The sequence below is a fragment of the Pipistrellus kuhlii genome, unplaced genomic scaffold (genome assembly GCF_014108245.1).
Source record: "Pipistrellus kuhlii isolate mPipKuh1 unplaced genomic scaffold, mPipKuh1.p scaffold_m20_p_138, whole genome shotgun sequence".
Taxonomy (NCBI): domain Eukaryota; kingdom Metazoa; phylum Chordata; class Mammalia; order Chiroptera; family Vespertilionidae; genus Pipistrellus; species Pipistrellus kuhlii.
The window spans coordinates 129833-148554 of NW_023425447.1; the positions used below are offsets into that span (position 1 = coordinate 129833).

Genomic DNA, 18722 nt, shown 5'->3' on the forward strand with positions numbered 1-18722 from the left:
TTTTGCATTCCTCTAATCTGCTTTTGGGTCTCTGTATAATTAATATATATTAATATAAATTGAAATATATATATATATATATATATATATATATATATATATATATAATATATATATATATATATTTTTAATTTCAGTCAGTGTATGTTTAAATTATAGTTGGTCATTTTTCATATCCTTGAGGGTCTGGCTAAATTTATTGGCCTTTTCTAGGAAATTCTTAAAAAACCTTATAACTATGGTTTTGAACTCTATATCCAGATGTTCGTTTTCCTCCATTTCTTTCATTTGTGGTCTGTTACTTTGTCTCCATATTTTATCTGCTTCCCTGAGTTGGTAGGGTAGCTTTGTGTGCTAATTTTCCTATATGGCCTAGTGGGTCAGCCTCCCCAGTTACCTCAGGTGGACACTCTTGGTATACCCCTTTGAGGTTTGTGTGTACAGCCTTATTGTGTTGATTGTTGTTGATATCACTGGTAGGAATTGACCTCCAGGCCAATTGGCTATGTGTATCAACTGTGTCTATGCCTGGAGACCTGTGCTGGAGACAGCCTTATAGTACTAGACTTGCAAAATTGCAAAAGTCTCTGTGCTCAGCTTGGATGGGGCAGAGTCTCAGGGATTAGCAGACAGTCGTCTTGTTTTCCTGTCAGCCCTGCCCTTGTATGCATGCCTCTAGATCTCTGCCTTCCACAGCTCCCCTGAGTTTTCATCTGACAGTCCAGATTCCCCCAGCCTCACCTGGAACTGGTATTCACTGCAATTGGAACTGGGATTCAGTGCAGTAAGAATCTTCCAACTCCTTTTCTCCCGGGAGAGCTAGCAGCAACCTCAGCAGTCAGTCTTCTACCTGTGAGTGTGAGCCTCTTGACCTCTGCTCACAGCAGCTTCCCCAAGTCTCAATTTGCCTTTCTCTCTACCTGAAAGTCCAGACTTACTCTGTATGAGCCTGGGTCCACGGGGTTTCACCTGGAACTGGGGATCAATGTTGTTGGAACTGGGGTTCAGTGCAGTCTCCTGCTACAGGCATTCAACTGCCCATACATCTCTGTGGGTGTGTTTCTGTACCTCAGTCCTTTGCAGATTCTCTGATTCTCCATGTGCTTTCCTCTTTCCTTCTAGTTGTAGAATTTCCACTCAGCCAACTTTCCTGTGGTTCTGGATGATGTCTGTTCCATCTTTTAGTTGTAGTTTTCAAATTGTAGTGCAAGGCAGCAGTTTAGATGTTTATCTATGCTGCCATCTTGGTTTCTCCTCCTGGATTTTTCTTTTTTTCTTTTTTTTTTTTTTTTACTTTTCCAATTGGGTGGTTTTTGCTTCTTTGTATTTCAAATATTTGACTTGATTCTTGTGATCCTCTAGTCTGCTGTTGGATCTCTGTATATTATTCTTTGTTTCAGTCAGTGTACACTTTATTTCTAATTGGTCCTTTTTCATATCCTTGAGGGTCTAACTAAATTTATCAGCCTTTTCTAGAAAATCATTGAAAAACCTTATAATCAGATACATGTGCCCAGATATTTTGGTTTTGAACTCTACATCTTTATAGTTTGCTTTCCTCAGTTTCTTTCATTTGTGATCTGTTTTTTTGTTTTTTTTTGTTTTTTTTTTTTTTTTTTCTCTTCATTTGGGTTGCTTCCTTGAGTTGATAGAGTGGCTTTGTGTGCTAGATGTCCTATAGGGCCCAAAGGCTCAGTCTCCCCAGTTACATGAGGTAGACACTCATGGTACACCCCTCTGTGGTCTGTGTGCACAGTCTTGTTTTAGTTAACCCTTGATTGTTGTTGATATTGTTGGAAGGAATTGATCTCCAGGCCAATTGGCTGTGAGGATCAGCTGTGTCTATGCTGGGACAAATTCTGTGCTGGAGACACCCTTATGAGGCAAGACTTGCTTTATTGGGGCTTTTGTGCTCACTGAGTCTGCCCTCTGAGTGTGTCCTTTATAGATCTGAGGAGTTGTAATCTGGATGGTCCTACTGTAACCCACTGGCTCTTGGGTGTCCAAGGAGATGCTAATTTGCAGATTCCTCTTCTTTGTTTGTATTTTGCAGGAGCCCAGATGAGGCCCAACTGTGAAGTCATGCAAGCTACTATGGGGCCTTGGGCCTTCTTTTGGATGTTCTGGTCTTTCTGACTCAGCTGCAGTTTATTAGGTAAATTTAAATTTCAAAGGACTAGTCCATTCATATGCAAAAGCCTCTTCACACATTTTTGGATGGCATGGAGTCTCAGGGTGGAGCAAACAGCAATGGTTTTCTGTCAGCCATGCCCTATGAGGCCTCTGGGTCTCAGTGTCCCTTGGTAATCACTTCACCTCTGAGAGAAAGCCGCTCTTGCATTCTGCCCACTGCCAGACAGTCCAGTTTATCCCCATATGAGTCTGAGTCCCAAGAGTTTTTCCTGAAACTGGAGTTCAGAGCAGTTGGGAGCTTGCCTGCAGATTAAAAGCCAGTCGTATACTCAGTTGCTAGCCCTCTCTGTGTGCATGCCTCCATACCTGTGCACCATACTTTTGCAGTCCTCTGAGTCTCAGTGTGCTTTTCTCTTCCCTTCTAGTTGTAGAATTTCCACTTAGGCAGTCTTCATGTGGCTCTGGATGATGTCTGTTTTGCCTTTTAGTTGTAGTTTTGAAGTGGTTGTAGGAGCCTGCAAATTCAGGTGTTTACCTATGCTGCCATCTTGGTTTCTCTGCAATAAAAAAAAAATTATAAAAAGAATATATATGTGAGAAAGGAAGTAACAAAATTTTAATTATTTGCAGATAATATGAGTGTCTATTTAGAAAACCCAGTGACATATAATGTCAATCTCATAGAAACAGTAATGTAGCTCAGTAAGGTGGGCAGATATATCATTATGTATTTATCAAAGCTAAGGTGGTTATAAGATAAAATGCAGATTTATGTGAAAGAAATGCCTCTTAGATTGCTCAACTGCAATAATATGTATGTTTTAAAATTCTTTCATTAATACTAGTAACAAATGACATGAAAATATGGTAGAGGACATAATTCCCATAACAAAATTGGAAATAAAACACTAGGAATAAAGTTAACAAGAAATAGACATGATCTTCATTAGATCAAAACTTTACCAAATGGCATTTTAAAAAATTGAAATAAAAATACAACATACCAGATTTCTGGATAGAAAAAGTCAGTATTCTAAAAATGTTTAATTCTCACTAAGGTAACCTTTTCATTCATTTAAATTCCAATCAAATTGTCATATGATTTATTTTTACTTGAAAAAATTGATTCTAAAGTACAATTGAAAGAATGAGAGACTAGCTAAGAAAAACTAGAAATAAATGAATGATAAAATATAGAAAGTCTAGAAACAAACCCATATATCAATTCAAATTAATATTTCCTCCTTTTTATAATCTTACAGTGGGAAAGGTCTTTTTAAGAAAAACACAAAATCCAGAAATCTTGTAACCTTGACAATTCTGACAAGAAAAATACTTAAAATTTTGGTCTAGTGGAAGACCATGTACTAAATTGAAAGATAAATAACAAAGTAAGAAAGTATTGACAGAGTATATTGACAAAGAGTTACAATCATCAATGTAAATATCATAATAGAAAAAAATGGGCAAAAAATGGGAATGAACTAAAGTGGGTCAAATGACTTCAATTCTAAAATTTCTCTTACAAGTAATGCTTGCAAAAAATAAAAACATGCTTGTGTAAGTGCATAGAAATGTACTAGTATGTACTGAATATTTGGTACAATTTAGTTTGTATTAGTGAAGACTGAATATGTACACATGTCCACTACTTAAAGATTGGTTAAATTAATCATGATACATCTTTAGTTAGTAAGTATGTAGTCATTAAAATTATGAGATAGATTTATACAAACTGAAAAGGGATCCCTTAAACTTAGGTTGCAAACAGTATACATTATATTGGTAAGCATTTGTTTAGAGTCATAGTTGATGTTTTATTTTTACATTTTTTAAATATATAACTCTATTACCTATTCAGAATGTTGGTTAGATTAACATCTGCAAAAAATACATGTGAAGAATGGCTGACCTTTGGGGTCAGTAGATATATTTAGAGTTTCCTATGAGCTAATAAAACAACAGTAAGACATAAGCACTGCCAGCTACACTGTGGCAAATTCATGGCCCCTTTTTTAGTAGGCCCTTCTGCCATGTGAGTTCCCCAGACTGGATACATGTGTCCAGGTACTGTGGTTTCTTAGAAATCAGATAAGCTTTGCAAACAGATAGGCAATGCCTGTGAAAATATCCAAGACATTAGAGGTTACTTTCAGTTTTTATTACTATAGAGCATAACTTCTCAAACTGTGAAAGGCTCACAAATCCCCAGTGTGTTGGTAAAATATCCATTCTATTCTTCTAGATCTGAGATGGGTCCTGAGATATTGCATTTCTAACAAGTGTACTGTTAGAGACCACATTTTGAATAGCAAGGTTATAGAATTTCCTATAAGGGAGTCTTATTTTACCTATGAAATTTATTTTTAAGTTGTTTGAATTATATTGTGGTGTTAATCCATGGAGAAAAAACAAAAATTACATGGATTGATAAAAATTCATAATCCTATAGAATAAAGAAGTAATATGCAAATTGACCATCATGCTGTTACAAGATGGCTGCTTACAACCAGGCCAGCAGGGGGGGTTAGTGAGGGATGACTAAACGACTGAACAAGCAGGCTGTGTGGGGCTACCAGGCCAGCAGGGAGGGTTAGTGAGGGAAGACCAAAGGACTGAACAAGGAGGCTGTGTGGGGTGATGAGGCCTGCAGGGTGTTAGGATGACCAAACGACTGAACATCAGGCTGTGTGGGGCGACCAGTGGGACTATGAGGGGAGATGAGGCTGGCAGGGGGAGCAGTAGGGGGCCATTAGGCTGGCAGGGGGAAGTTGGGGGTGAACAGGCCAGCAGGAGGGGTGCAGTAGGGTTGAGCAGGTGGCAGGGGGTGGAGCTGGGGGCAATTAGGCTGGCGGGGGGGGGGGGGGAAGTGAGGGGAAACTAGGCCAGCAAGAGAGGATATTGGGGGTGACCATTCTGGCGGGGGGGGGGGGGGCATTAAGGGGTGACCAGGCCAGTAGGGGGGGTAGTTAAGAGCAACCAGGCAGGCAGGCAGGTGAGCATTTAGGAGCCAGTGGTCCAGGATTTTGTGAGAGATCAGGCCTAAACCAGCAGTTGTTCCCAGATTGTAGAGGGTGCAGGCTGCCCTGAGGGTACCCCCCCTGCATGAATTTTATGCACTGAGCCTCTAGTTTATAAATATTTAATAATGCATACTATGGTAAGTATTATGCATATTTGGCTATTTGGAATGGCTAAAATTTATGGTTTGCCCATTCTTCTCCTCCTCTAAAGTTCAGAATTTTTAATGTTAAAGGACTTATAACTATACATCTTTGAAGAGTGAAACGAGTAGTCCTGACAAAATAATAATGATTCCAAATGACTTATCCAAGACTTCTACTTCAGCTATGAAATTAGTTCTCGAATTGATTGTTCCAAGGAAAGACATTTTCCTTCAAAACTTCTCAACAGAGGCAACCTCAATTATACAGGCAGGAACAGAAATAAGAGAAGTGACAACTACTAATTGTGACAGTAGGCCCCGTCTGCCCAAGAGATAAGGACTCTGGAGACAGACCAGGCCAGGGGGGAAAAGTTTAAAAAAATAAAGTCAGCCGTAACTCAGTGCCGGGAGTTCCTTTGGGGTGGGACATGCAGACCTCCCTCTGGATCGGGCTGGGAAATTGGGGTCATAAAAAACTGCAGCATCCTGCACTCCAGTTGGGAGTCAGAACAGACATTCTGTTTGAAGCAAAACAGGCCAGGTTGTGTAAATCACCTAAGGAACAGCTAAAGATGGCCAGTTCTTTGTCCTGAGGGGCCAATCAGAGAGTGACAGACCAACAGTGGGATGGGATGGGAAAAAGAGGTATAAGAGGAGGGACTGCCCCTCCATCTGGGCTCTTACCTGGGTGTTTGCCGGCTGCTGCATCAGCCAAGGTTTGAGCCCGGATTCGAATCTGTAATAAATTCTAGCATGCTTAATCAAATTGGCTCCGGTGGTTCATCTCTTGGGGACTCGCTTTGTAACACTAATAGAAACATGTCCCTTGAGTTTTTGTTGCTCATATTCATAGAGGAGATTAGTTACCCAAGATCACTCTCTGTCTCCTGCATGGCCTTCCTTATTCCTATATAAAGTAGAAAAGACTGGAAGTATTTTACTAACCATCAAGATTCCTTTTGCCTTTCATTTCCTTTGACTGAGCTCTTTACAATTCTGCAGAAATAGGATTATTGTGTGGAAAACTGGTAGCAACATATAAAGAAATCCTGTCCCTAGAAACTCAAATTCTGTCTGATAGAGGTTGGATTGACTTTCCTCAGCCTTTGTGGAAGCAGCAACTTTTGCATCTACTCTACTAAGCAAATTCATGTCAGCATTCCTAATGGCATGCATATATATATATATATATATATATATATATATACACACACACACATACTTTTTGGATTTTCCTTTGAACCAGTTGTAACACTTTTCTGGTTGCCTTATACATTAATGAGCAAATAAAATCATTCATGTTTATTTTATATTTGTCTGAGACTTATGACTTTATTCTCTTTTTTTATTGTTCATCAGGTTTTTTAATTTCCTTTTTTTAATTAATAAACTTTTATATTTTTAAGAATAAATTTTAAAATCTAATAATTTTAAACCTTGTTTTTTCTGCCCTGGGAACTGAGAAGCAAGCTTGTTTACATGTAAACTTGCCCTTGGGCTATCAAAAGGCATAGCCATTCAAATGTAAATGAACACATTGTTTAAAGAGTTGCTGGTTGGAATTGGATTACCTGTTCTGGGTGGGAAGGGCTTGTCCTCCCCTTTCTCCATTAAAATTAAGGTGTTAGCTTTAAAACCTCTTTTTGGCAAGAGATCTTAAACTTTCAGAACTTTAAATTTTTCAGGTATCAAATCAATTACTTAGCAGTTTCTCAAATCAATAATACCTTCACATTCCCAAGGATACGCTTCAAACAAAAGACATCCAAATAGATCAACCAACCTCATCCAGACCCCACACAAGGCACTCACAGATCAACACCCCAGCACTACAACTCAACACATCCAGATCTAAGCCTTCATCACTTGATTCAGCAGACCCTCAAGTTCCCCCCAAAGTTTCCAGCCATGTCTGAGAAGCAGCCATGGGGCATGGGCAGGCGAGGAGTGAGCTGCTCCTGACCTGGCAGCTCTGGGTCTGGCTGCTTCGGGCCCGGCTTCTGCTGCTTCAGGCCTGTCTGCTCCTGACCCAGTTGCTCTGGACCTGGCTGCTCCAGGCCTGGCTGCTCAAGGCCTAGCTGCTGCTGCTCTGGGCCCGTGGTCAGCCTGGCTGCTGTTGCTCCGGGCCTGGCTGCTGATGCTCCAGGCCCTGCTGCTCCGGGCCTGGCTATTCCAGACCCGACTGCCACTGCCCTGGGCCTGGCAGCCGCCACTCCAACATTCTGTTTTGTTTTGTTTTGTTTTGTTTTGTTTTGTTTTGTTTTAACGCATTTATGTTGCAATGTTGACTGATGAGTTGAATTCTGTCTTAATCTTCTATTTTTTAAGATCTTCTTTGTATTCTTTCTTAAGTAATTTTACTATCTTTTTGCTATAACTTGACTTCTTCACATTGAAAACTTCTTCGGTTTCTTCCTCATCATCCTGGAAGCTCAGCAGGCTGGTCCGCAGTGCTCCTTTGTTCTCCGTGACCTCCTGCGCAGCTTCAGCCTGTTGCCAGGGTTGGCGCCGCCAGGGAAGTAGCCCCTGGCCTCTGCTCCATGGCCCGCAGTCAGCAGTTGTGGGTCCAGCGGCACCTCCTCCCGGGGGGCCCTGCCACTCGGCTCCTTGCCGGCACCGGGTGGCAGCAGCCACAGCAGCGGCTCCCGTTCCTCATCTCGCTCTTCACAGTTCATGAGGTTCAGCATGCCTTCTCTCTCCTTCCTAAATGTCAGAGCCTCTTCTTAGCCAGCCGTCCGAAGCTTCAGGGGCGATGTTTCCCCTGTTTTCCAGTTCTAAATTCAAATTTGTTGTGAGCTTCAGGGGCGATGTTTCCCCTGTTTTCCAGTTCTAAATTCAAATTTGTTGTGGTAGGCTGCATTCGGGTGTCTACCCTATGCCACCATCTTGGTTTCTCCACTTTATTCTCTTTTAAAATCTATCCTTGAACATTCCCTATGATTAACACTTACATAACAGGCTCTCTTCATCTAATGCTTTCCAATCAACCACTGAAAATGGTCATCTATAGGATTGTTCTTCAGTTTTAGGAACAAAGTGTCTCCCACTGACTAAAGGATAATTTTAAAAGAAATGAACTTATTTAGTTATACATACAGGGTGTCCCAAAATATGTATACCCACTTCAACAGCTGATAGCTCAATTTTGAAAACGAAATGCATTTTAATAAAAACTGCCCTTATAATTATTCAAAGAGTGTATATATTGTATATTTTGGGGAACACCCTATATATTCATTCACTGTATCTATTCATTTGAAAGTATTCATTGATTATCTACTGTATGCATAGCATGACTGGTTTCATGGGCATGTGATCTGTACAGTCTCACAAGGATCTGATGCTGTGTTGAATGATCTGTTATTGCCATCTTGAAATTCTTAATAATTTTTAAAGTCATTTTCAAATTATGTAGCAAATCCTGGCCCTGGGTAATACAAAATAAGTGCTAAACATGACTATTGCCCTTCAGGAAGGCAATGTCTAGAAAGGGAGAGAAAATTATATAAATGTGACTAACACATAATAGGACATGTAATTCATTATACTTTTGGAGAATAAAATGAATGGTACTGTCAATTATACTAGAGGGACCAGAAAAGTGCAAATTCCCTGAGGGAGACAGTCAGGTGAAGTAGGGCTTTTTTCAGGACTTTGTAGGATGCATAGGAAATTCCAGGCCCAAGGTTAGGGAGAGAGCATTTTAAGCATCAAGATCAGCAAGGGAAAATATTCAGAGCCTGGACAAACAAGCTACATGAAGACCAGTGGAGCAGTATTCTAACCAACAGGACAGAGGGTTGGAAGGGTAGACTGGGTTCATATTAGGAATGGTCTTACAAATCAAATTAGGCATTTGGACTGTATTCTGTAGGCAACAGGAAACCAAACAGTGGAAATGTTTTGGTTGGGGATTGGCTGCTTTTTATTTTTAACTAGAGGCCTGGTGCACAAAATTCGTGCATGGGGTGTGTGTCCCTCAGCCCAACCTTCACCCTCTCCAATCTGGGACCCCTTGGGGGATGTTCCACTTCCAGGCCTAAACAGGCAGTCGGACATCCCTCTCACAATCCTGGACTGCTAACTCCCAACTGCTCGCCTGCCTGCCTGATTGCCCCTAACTGCTTTTGCCTGCCAGCATGATTATCCCCTAATCACTTCCCTGCCAGCCTGATTGACACCTAACTGCTCTCCTGCAGGCCTGATCATCCCCAACTGCCCTCCCCTGACAGCCTGGTCACCTCCAAATGTCCTCCCCTATATATTCCCTCTTTATTATATAGGGTTTTTTCTTTAACATATTAGACAGTCCTAACTGGTTTGGCTCAGTGGATGGAGCAATGGCATGCAGACTCAAGGGTCCCAGGTTCAATTCCAGTCAAGGCCATGTACCTTGGTTGGGGGTACCTACCCAATGGGGACTGTGTAGAAGGCAGCTAATCGATATTTCTCTCTCATAGATGTTTCTGGCTCTGTCTTTCCCTTCCTCTCTATAAAACATCAATAAAATATATATTAAAAAAGAAACATTTAAGATTCCTCCATATCTGCCTGGATGGTGTGACTCAGTGGCTGAGAACTCAGGCTGGGCTGGGAGGGGATCTTCACGTGAGTGCAGGTGCCTCTGAGCCCCTAAGACCCCAGGATTGGGGCGTTGACCCAAACTGCTGCTTGGTACTGGAGCATTTCCAAGTGGCTGCAGGCAGGACGGGAATGTCTTCCCTCCACCCAGCCGCTTGGGGCCTGCACTCATAGGCTCTGAGTGGCCAAGGGGAGTTTTGGGACCCCTGCTGCTCAGGGCCTACGGCCCCCAGGCCAATCATCAAATTAACCACCATCTTTGTTGGGTTAGTTTGCATACTCACTCTGATTGGCTGTGGGAATAGAGAAGGTACAGTCAATTAGCGTTTTTCTCTTTCATGAGTGTAGAAAATGTGATTAGTATTATAGGCAAAATGACCCACACTGGTGTCAGGAGATACCTAAAGAAGGGCAATGGGGTAGCTATGAACTAATTATGTTGGCAGAAAGATGGAAAAGAGACTAATGAAACAGCTCAAAGGTGGCTGTTTAGATATTCATTGAATACATACTATATGCCAGGCACAGTAGTAGATGATAAGGTTTTAAAAAGTGTCTGCCTTCATAGTATATATCACCTAACTAGAAGCATTAATTAGGCTTAGGCTATGTGAAGGGGGAATTAGATTATGATGAAGCACACAAGAAGGCTCCTAACCCACACTTGCAGGTATGAAAGGCCTTTGGGGGAATGGCACCATCTAGCCTGAGTACCAAAGGTTGAGAAGAAATTAGCCAGGTGAATTGAAGGCCCTTGGTGCTCTGCTTGATACCCTTGACCTTGCCAGCAGGTGCACCCATCTCCCAGTTGCTATGAGCTGGCTGCTAACAAAGTTCACAGCTTTCATCTTCTTGGAAGATTTGCCCTCAGCCAAATGGGAGGCTAGGCTATGTGCCCATCCCCCAGCAGATTTTAGCCAATGACTGACACAGGGTTACAAAAGATTAGCCTCAAGATAAACCAGTTCTGTGGTGTAATCTGTGCCTCTTAGCTTCCCCTCAAAATCCAGGTGAGGCTAGTCTCCAGATGAGACACAGAAAGCCCTTTGTGACCCAGCTCCCTACTCTGTTCTCATTCCCCCCCTCTATTCTCTACTTAATGCTTTCCACTTTGGTTAAACTAAGCTATTCATAGTTCCTGTTTCTTCACTATGTGGTCTCATGCCCCTGACTGACTTTTATTAAAACAAATTTTCCACCTTTCTTGGCCTGGTCAACTTATCTCAAGTATCACATCCTTCAGGAAGCATTCTCTGAACCTGGAGGAACACTAGGAATCCCTGCTCTGAGCTCCTATCACTCTCTATTCATTGCACAAAGATTCATGCACTAGGCCTTCCTTCCCTTGGTTGCCAGCACCAGTTTTTATCCAGCACCCAGGACCCAGGCCTTTGCTTTGGCAGGAGCCTTCAATCTTCACTTTAGCCACAGGCCGCTCCTATAGCTCCCTCCGCTCCCCTCCCTCCCCCTTATAGCAGGTGTTAGGCCCCGCCTGGCCTCTCTGCGCTTGCATACATGCTGCCCAGAGACCCTAAGTGGCTGGGGGAGCGGGGACACTGCCATCTTTGTCAGGTTAATTTGCATATTTACTCCTGATTGGCTTGTGGGCATTGCAAAATGACAGTGAATTTGCATATTTCTCTTTTATTAGTGTAGATCATATTAAAACTGTCTGTGTGCATATCTGCCTCACATAGTGCAAATTTCCCAAGGCCTGGACCTCTTTCTTGTTCAATTTTGCTATTCTAGTTTGTAACACATGGCAAGGGGTTCACAAATGTCTACTGACCATATAATGTCTCATTTTTTATCCCAACACAGTCCAACACTGAGTGAAGATGAAAGATGTGGAAGGAAGAAGGGATGAGATGGTCCAATTACTATACCAGGCCATTAATCCCAGACAGCTAATAGGTATTGATCCTATGGTTCTGGCAAGAGAGAAATGCCCTCTTCCTGCAGTTTGGGTCATGGCAGGGTACATGGAAGGAACCTTGGAATTCTTCTAAATCTATTGTCTCCTAACAAGATCTAATGAAATCCACAATAAGACTGATTAGTCTAAGAGAAAGGAATGTTGGATTTCTTTGATTTTTATGGGAACTGTGACATTTCATCGTGGGAATGCTAAGGCACAGTGATAATAATAATAATAATAATAATCCTAAGTCAGCAACACTATATGCCTTGGTCAAAGACAATTAGAGAAAGGAAATATTAGGTAAGAACTATGATTTTAGAGACTAGATATTTGTAAACATGCAATTTAGCACAGCCTTGTGACAACCAGACTTGGCACATACAGTTTCAACATACTGGGGATCCATCCTGTGATCAGTAATTTCATGGAGTCAGGTATTGCATTGCACTAAAAAGCTTGGTAACAGTGACATCTGTACTACACAAGCCCTTCTTATTCTCAATTCAAAGTTACCTACCAAGTGTCTTTGTGGAATTAATTTTAAAAACAGCCACACCTGTATTTCACACAGAGGAAAGAAAATGCCTGTCAGTGTTACCACAGTGATGATGTAGCATAATGCAATATAGAGCTTATTTTAGCCACAAAATTTGTTTTAATAATGTGGACAAAAGGGGCCACATGCTGACATGACAAGCTCAGGGGAGGCCTGCATATCAGTCTTGCAAACTCAGAGATCTAAAATAACCACAAAGGATGGTCTGAAATTAAACTTTAAAGAAATGTACTTATGGTGGGCAGTTACATCCTAGGCCAGTATCTTACTGACAAGGTCAAGCCTATCTGTATTTTTTGCACCTATGATAACATACCCTTGAAATGCCTGGGTAACTTGTAACTTCCTTTTTTCTGAAGCCCCTGGGGCACAACCAAATGTTGTAGGCACTTGGACAGATACCACAAATTCTTTCATTATTATGTTAATTGTTCCTGCACCCACCTAAGTATATGTCCATCATTTTACTTCTTATCCAATCTCCTGTTTCTCCCCCACCCCTGTTTTGCTTTATCTCACCCCCTTAATCTATCACCAATGAATTTCATGTAAACCTCCTATGTCCCTCCTTTGTTTGCAATGTATAAATACAAATGTAACCCGACATTCTCCGAAGCATTAACTCAATTCGTTGAGGTTCTGCTTCCTGGCATACATTGACAGTTTGGCTCAAATAAACTCACAAAAATTCTTTACAGGTTTCAATGTTTTTTTGTTTTGTTTTGTTTTGTTTTGTTTTGTTTTCGTTAACAATGGTTTTAAAATGACTTTTGTCCTGTATTTCAGAAACATCAAGGCTATGACAAGGTCATATGAATATGCCTACTATACTTTATTACATTTAATGAGAAAAAGTATATGCAACACTGTCTTGTGATAGAGGATTGGATAAAGGAGATGTACGTGTTACACCCAGACTTCGTGATCTCCAAAGACCACCAGGGAGCCGAGTCCGATGCAATAAACAAAAGAGCCTCTTCCATGCTAGCATGGGCTCTGTCCCACTCACACCTACAGCATGGCAGAAGAGAGGCCGAACTTCGACAGGTCAAGGGGTTTTATAGGGGTGGTGATATCACTGCTTTGGCTGACTTTGATTGGTTGGGTGAGGGCTAGGGTCCAGTTACACAAAATGGAGGATAGCTCTGCCCTGCTCCACCTTGCCCCACAGTACAAAATGGAGTCAGGAGTTAACCTCTCCCCACCCTACCCTCTCAGTACATACACACAATGGAATACTACTCGGCCATAAGAAAGGATGAAATAGCACCATTTGCAACAACATGAATGGACCTTGAGAACATTATGTAAAGAGAAGTAAGTCAGACAGAGAAAGCTAAGAGCCATATAATTTCACTTATATGTGTGACATAAAACTGAAGCTTATGAACAAAAATAGCAGAGTAGTGGTTGCCAGAGAGAAGGGGATGGGGGATAAGGGAGTCATGATATGAAGTGACAGGAGAAGATTTGACTTTGGGTGGTGGCAACATGGTGCAATATAAAGATCTTGTAACATAAAAATCAACACATGAAACCTATATGTTCATGTTTACCAATGTCAGCCCAATCAATTTAATAAATAACATTTAAAGTTTTTTCATATTGACCTTTTTATCTCATGTAGTAGTGATACAAGATAAGAAATAGCCTCACTTTTCAGAAAATACACCTTTTTGTATCTAAGCTTGATGAAAGGCAATGTTTTCAGATAATAATGAGTGTGAGACCTGGAGCTCCATGGCATCAGTGCACCAGCTCATTCTCTCTCTTAATGACCTTGCCAAGCTCAGGTAGCCAGTTGCAGTTCTGTTCCTGCTCCATGAGGAAGTCCACACTCTGCCATACCAGCTCCTGATCTGAGGGCTTGATGTGCTCATAATAAGAAAGAAGCATCTAGAGTAGGGGTGTCGAACTCAATCAGAGAAGGGGCCAAAATCTAAAATCCAGCCTAAATCGCGGGCCGAATGGTTTACTGAACAGTCATAAACTGTCATTGTGATGGAAACGCAGCGGAGTGCAGTGATGACAGCGCGGTGCGGGCCACATTGCAAGGCCTGGCTGGACGGATTTGGCCCGCGGGCCTTGTGTTTGACACATGTGATCTAGAGAATAGATAATAGGCTATGAGCTATCCCTATACTGACAAGCAAAGCATAATAAATACACAGTTTAATTTGTGTAAAGACAATCATCTATATATATATAAAAGCCTAACCAACTTCCTGACCAGCTGATGGCCAGTAGCTATATGTGCACTGACCACCAGAGGGCAGATACTCAACACAGGAGCAGAAACCACAGGCATGGAAACATGGAACAGACTGATGAATCTTAGAGGGAAGGGGGAAGTAGAGAGGGCAGAAAGATATTAACCAAAGATCTTATATGCATACTAGAGGCCCGGTGCCATGCACAGGTGGGGTCCCTCAGCCTGGCCTGGGGGGATTGGGCCTAAATCTGCTCTTTGACATCTAGAAAGGGGTTCCGTATTGTGAGAGGGTGCAGGCCAGGCTGAGGGACCCCACCAGTGCACAAATCTTTGTACCAGGCCTCTAGTAGTATAAATAAAAAGAATAGCAAATTACTTCCAAGCACACATCCTATCTAATAAAAGAGTAATATGCAAATTAACCATCACTCCACTATACCCACCAGCCCACCAGAGTGAATATGCAAATTAACCCCAACCAAGATGGCTGTGGCCACAGAGAGCAGGAGGGAGGCTTGGGTTTCCCTGGCAATAAAGGAAGCCAAGCTTTCTATGCACCCTGATGGGCCCAGGCCTCCACTCAAGGGTACAAAGTTTCAATTATAGAAGGTACATAAATTCCAACAGAAATGGCTACCACCACAGAGTGAGCAGGAGGCTTGGCTCCACTCCAGGCTATAAAGTTTCAATTGTAGAAGATAAATAAATTCCAGATACCAGGGCCTCCACTTGGGTTGCCGGGGGCATGGCTGACCTGCAAACCACCACAGGCCCCTCACCCAGGCCGCTCCACACCTCAAGAGAACCCCCACCCTGAGCAAAACTGACTAGAGCTGTAAATAGTTTTATTAAAACACACCATGGTCATTCATTGATCTATTGTCTATGGCTGCTTTTGTGCAACAATGGTGGAGTTGAATTTGTGAAAGAGACTATAGAGCCCAAAAAGCCTAAAATACATATTATTTATTCTTTTAAAAAATAGTTCAGCTCTAGCTGGTTTGGCTCAGTAGATAGAGTGCTGCCTGAGGACTGAGGGGTCCTGGGTCTGATTCTGGTCCAGAACACATTCCTTGGTTTTAGGCTTGATCCCCGGTCCTGCAACCAATCAACGTGTCTCTCTCACATCCATATTTCTCTCTCTGTCTCTCCCCTTTCCTTTCACTGTCTCTAAAAAATCAATGGAAAAAATATCCTTAGATGAGTATTAACAAAATAATAAATAAATAAACAAGTAAATAAATAAATAAATAAATAAAAAGTTCAGTAATATTTTAGAGAAAATATTTTTAAATTGTAATTAACTTATTGATAGTTTTTATGAAAATGCTCTTAAAGTGCTTGAAAATAATTTGTTCTTGGTATCCTAAATATTCCTTCCTTCCTTCATTTATTATTCATTCAACACATAAGAATTAAGCATCTACTATGTGCCAGATACTGTTTAGGGGCTGAATGAATATAGATCAGTGAACAAAACAGACGAAATCCTTTCTTTATTGATCAAAGTAGCGAGTTGGTAGATGAATGCCCCAGCTTTGGCTGGGACAATTCTGATGCATGTTCTATAAAATCTAAGAATCCCCAGTGGTACTTAGTCTCAGTTATCCACAATTGCTCATTACTACATACTCTCTTAACTTATTTGTCTACCCTGTCTCACTACCTCATTATTCTACCAACACTTTCTCTGATCATCTCCCAATTAAACCATTTACATCTTGTCTCAAGGACTGATTCCAAGGAAAGTTGGACAGGAACTTAAAATTTCTTTTAGAAAAACCTCAGAGAACTGCTGATCTATAGCTCATAGTTTATCAGCCATTTATTCATTAATTTGGGTACCCTCATTTTGTACAGGCTCCTGGTAAAGGTCACAAAGATAAAAGAAAGGCCTTATCTTGAAGGTACACAGAGCCCATTAAGGCAGTTGGACAGGTAAGTGACTAATTATACAGTCCATGTAATAAGGGTTCCAATAGAAATGTGGCAGGGTAACATGATAAGAGCTAATTTTGCTTCACTGCAAAACCTGAACTGGTGAACATTTCTCTAGAGAAGGTTCAATGAACCCATTTTCCCAAAGCACAAAATTTCTCAACAGATCAAATGATGTTTGAACAGAGTCTTGAAGTCTGGGTATAAGTATTACAGATAGATAAAGGGGTTAGAGGAAGTCAGACATTCTAAGTAAAAGAAGCAGGCACAAAGATTAAGATTTGAGAATATTTTGCTTATAGTATACTATGCTGGACAGAACTAGCAAGGGGGAGAAATAAAGTCTGAGTTTGGATAAGGAGACAGGTGATCTACAGAAGGCCTTCCAAGTTATGCCCAGAGGTAAGAGAGTAACTAATTTTCAGTTACATGCTCCATATTCAGCAGTCTTTTATTAATCCACTAATATTAAAACTTGACAATGTTAATGGCTGAATCCTATTTCCCTGTGCGGAGGCACTATTTGCAATAGGTGTATAAACTGTTCACAAACTCAGCAAAATTAGGCCAATGAACTCACAATTTAGAATAAGGAAAGCAATTGTTAAAATAGCTACATTTACAGGTAGACTGGAAACAAAATTTAAACAAAATATTAAATTTTAATTTGTAAAATTGATCACTAATTGTTTTTAATGGTATTTTAATATATTTCTACTTAAATGAATAATGATGAGTTATTTCAAAAACAGATTTTCCAGTCTTTAGTCAATGCTGATATTAGAGACTCCATCTTTTGCCAGCACCTTCACTCACCCAAATATTCATATCTGTAGTAAGAATACATCAGAGGAAATGGTTTCCTCTTTTTCATGGCATATTGCTTTCCAGAGTTGAGAATTGCTTGGCAAATTGATTTGATCTGTGCTGGGGTCAGCACCTATGTAAGGAAATCAAGAAGCAGAAGTCAAATCACTATCTTTTTTTCCTTAGACACCGGATTTTCTTGCTTAAAAATCAAGGAGAATACCCCCCAAATATCTTTTCCTGGGTATATATAAGCTTTGCCAACCATAACTTTTTTTTTTTTAACCATTGATTCTCTCCTTGTCATTTATCTACCCTCTTGAGAAAATTTGCTCAGAAAAGAACAAAGACAGGTCCTAACCAATCGTGCTTTAACTCCTGGTACATAGTGCAGGTCTGACTCAGACAATGGACATTCACTTTGTGTCATTTAGACAGTGCTCATAAAGCCACAATTCTATGATAAGCTGCTGCCTGACAGACTCACTTGTGGCCTTTGGCATTCCTAAATGAAACCAAAGTCCAATAAGTACCAAAGCAAAATAGTTTTTTTTTTAAATATATATATTTTTATTGATTTCAGAGAGGAAGGGAGGAGAGAGAGATAGAAACATCAATGATAAGACAGAATCATTGATCGCTGCTTCCTTCACACCCCGTACTGGGGATCGAACCTGCAACCCAGGCATGTGCCATTGGCCGGAATCGAACCTGGGACCTTTCAGTCCGAAGGCTGACACTCTATCCCCTGAGTCAAGCTGGCTACGGTGCAAAATAACCTTTAATATCAAAATGATTCTGAATCAATTATAGCTAAAATGCAATGATTTGCAGTTGTTATTATTTATTTCAATCTAACCACATTAATTTTTAGGACTATAGAGATTAAAATGTTCTTAAGTCTACAAAGCACCAGTGAGTTTACTAGGATTACTAGAGGTCCAATGCACGAAATTTGTGCAAGGGTAGGCCTTTCTTCCTGACTGCTGGCTTCATGACTTCTTGGCCCTGCCCCCTGCCCACATACACCTTGGCCTGGTGCTGCCCCATCTGCCACCACACACCCCTGGTTCCACAGTTCCATGGAGCCTCCCCAATCAATTGCCCGAGAGAGGGTGTTCTGGGCCTCCCTCTTTGAGGAGATTGAGGAACTCCCCAATTGATCGCCCTTCTAGCTGGTGGCCTGGGCCTTCCTCTGTGGGGCAATCGTGGGGCAATGGCAGGGCCCCCATAACCAATCTCATTGTACCTGCCTTGGCTGGCCTGGCCCCACAGAGTGTCATAGCATAGTTGTCCAGACCATCGTTCTGTAGTTTGGCCATTTGGTTGATTTGCATATTATGCTTTTATTATTGTAGACACTCAGGTTTGCAATGTTTTCTGCCTCCCACTCTTCCTCTGGGCAGAT

At 41.3% G+C, this 18722-nt stretch overlaps 1 protein-coding gene across 1 annotated transcript in view; it reads right to left on the bottom strand.

Annotated features, from left to right (window-relative positions):
* Positions 1-18722, bottom strand: part of LANCL3 (LanC like 3) — a 36279-nt gene that overhangs the window by 7635 nt on the left and 9922 nt on the right. Inside the window, 5 exon segments of the mRNA XM_036436493.2 lie at positions 4063-4235; positions 4238-4252; positions 14088-14253; positions 16815-16828; positions 17324-17447. Of these exon segments, the coding sequence (XP_036292386.1) occupies positions 4063-4235; positions 4238-4252; positions 14088-14253; positions 16815-16828; positions 17324-17447 (492 nt within the window).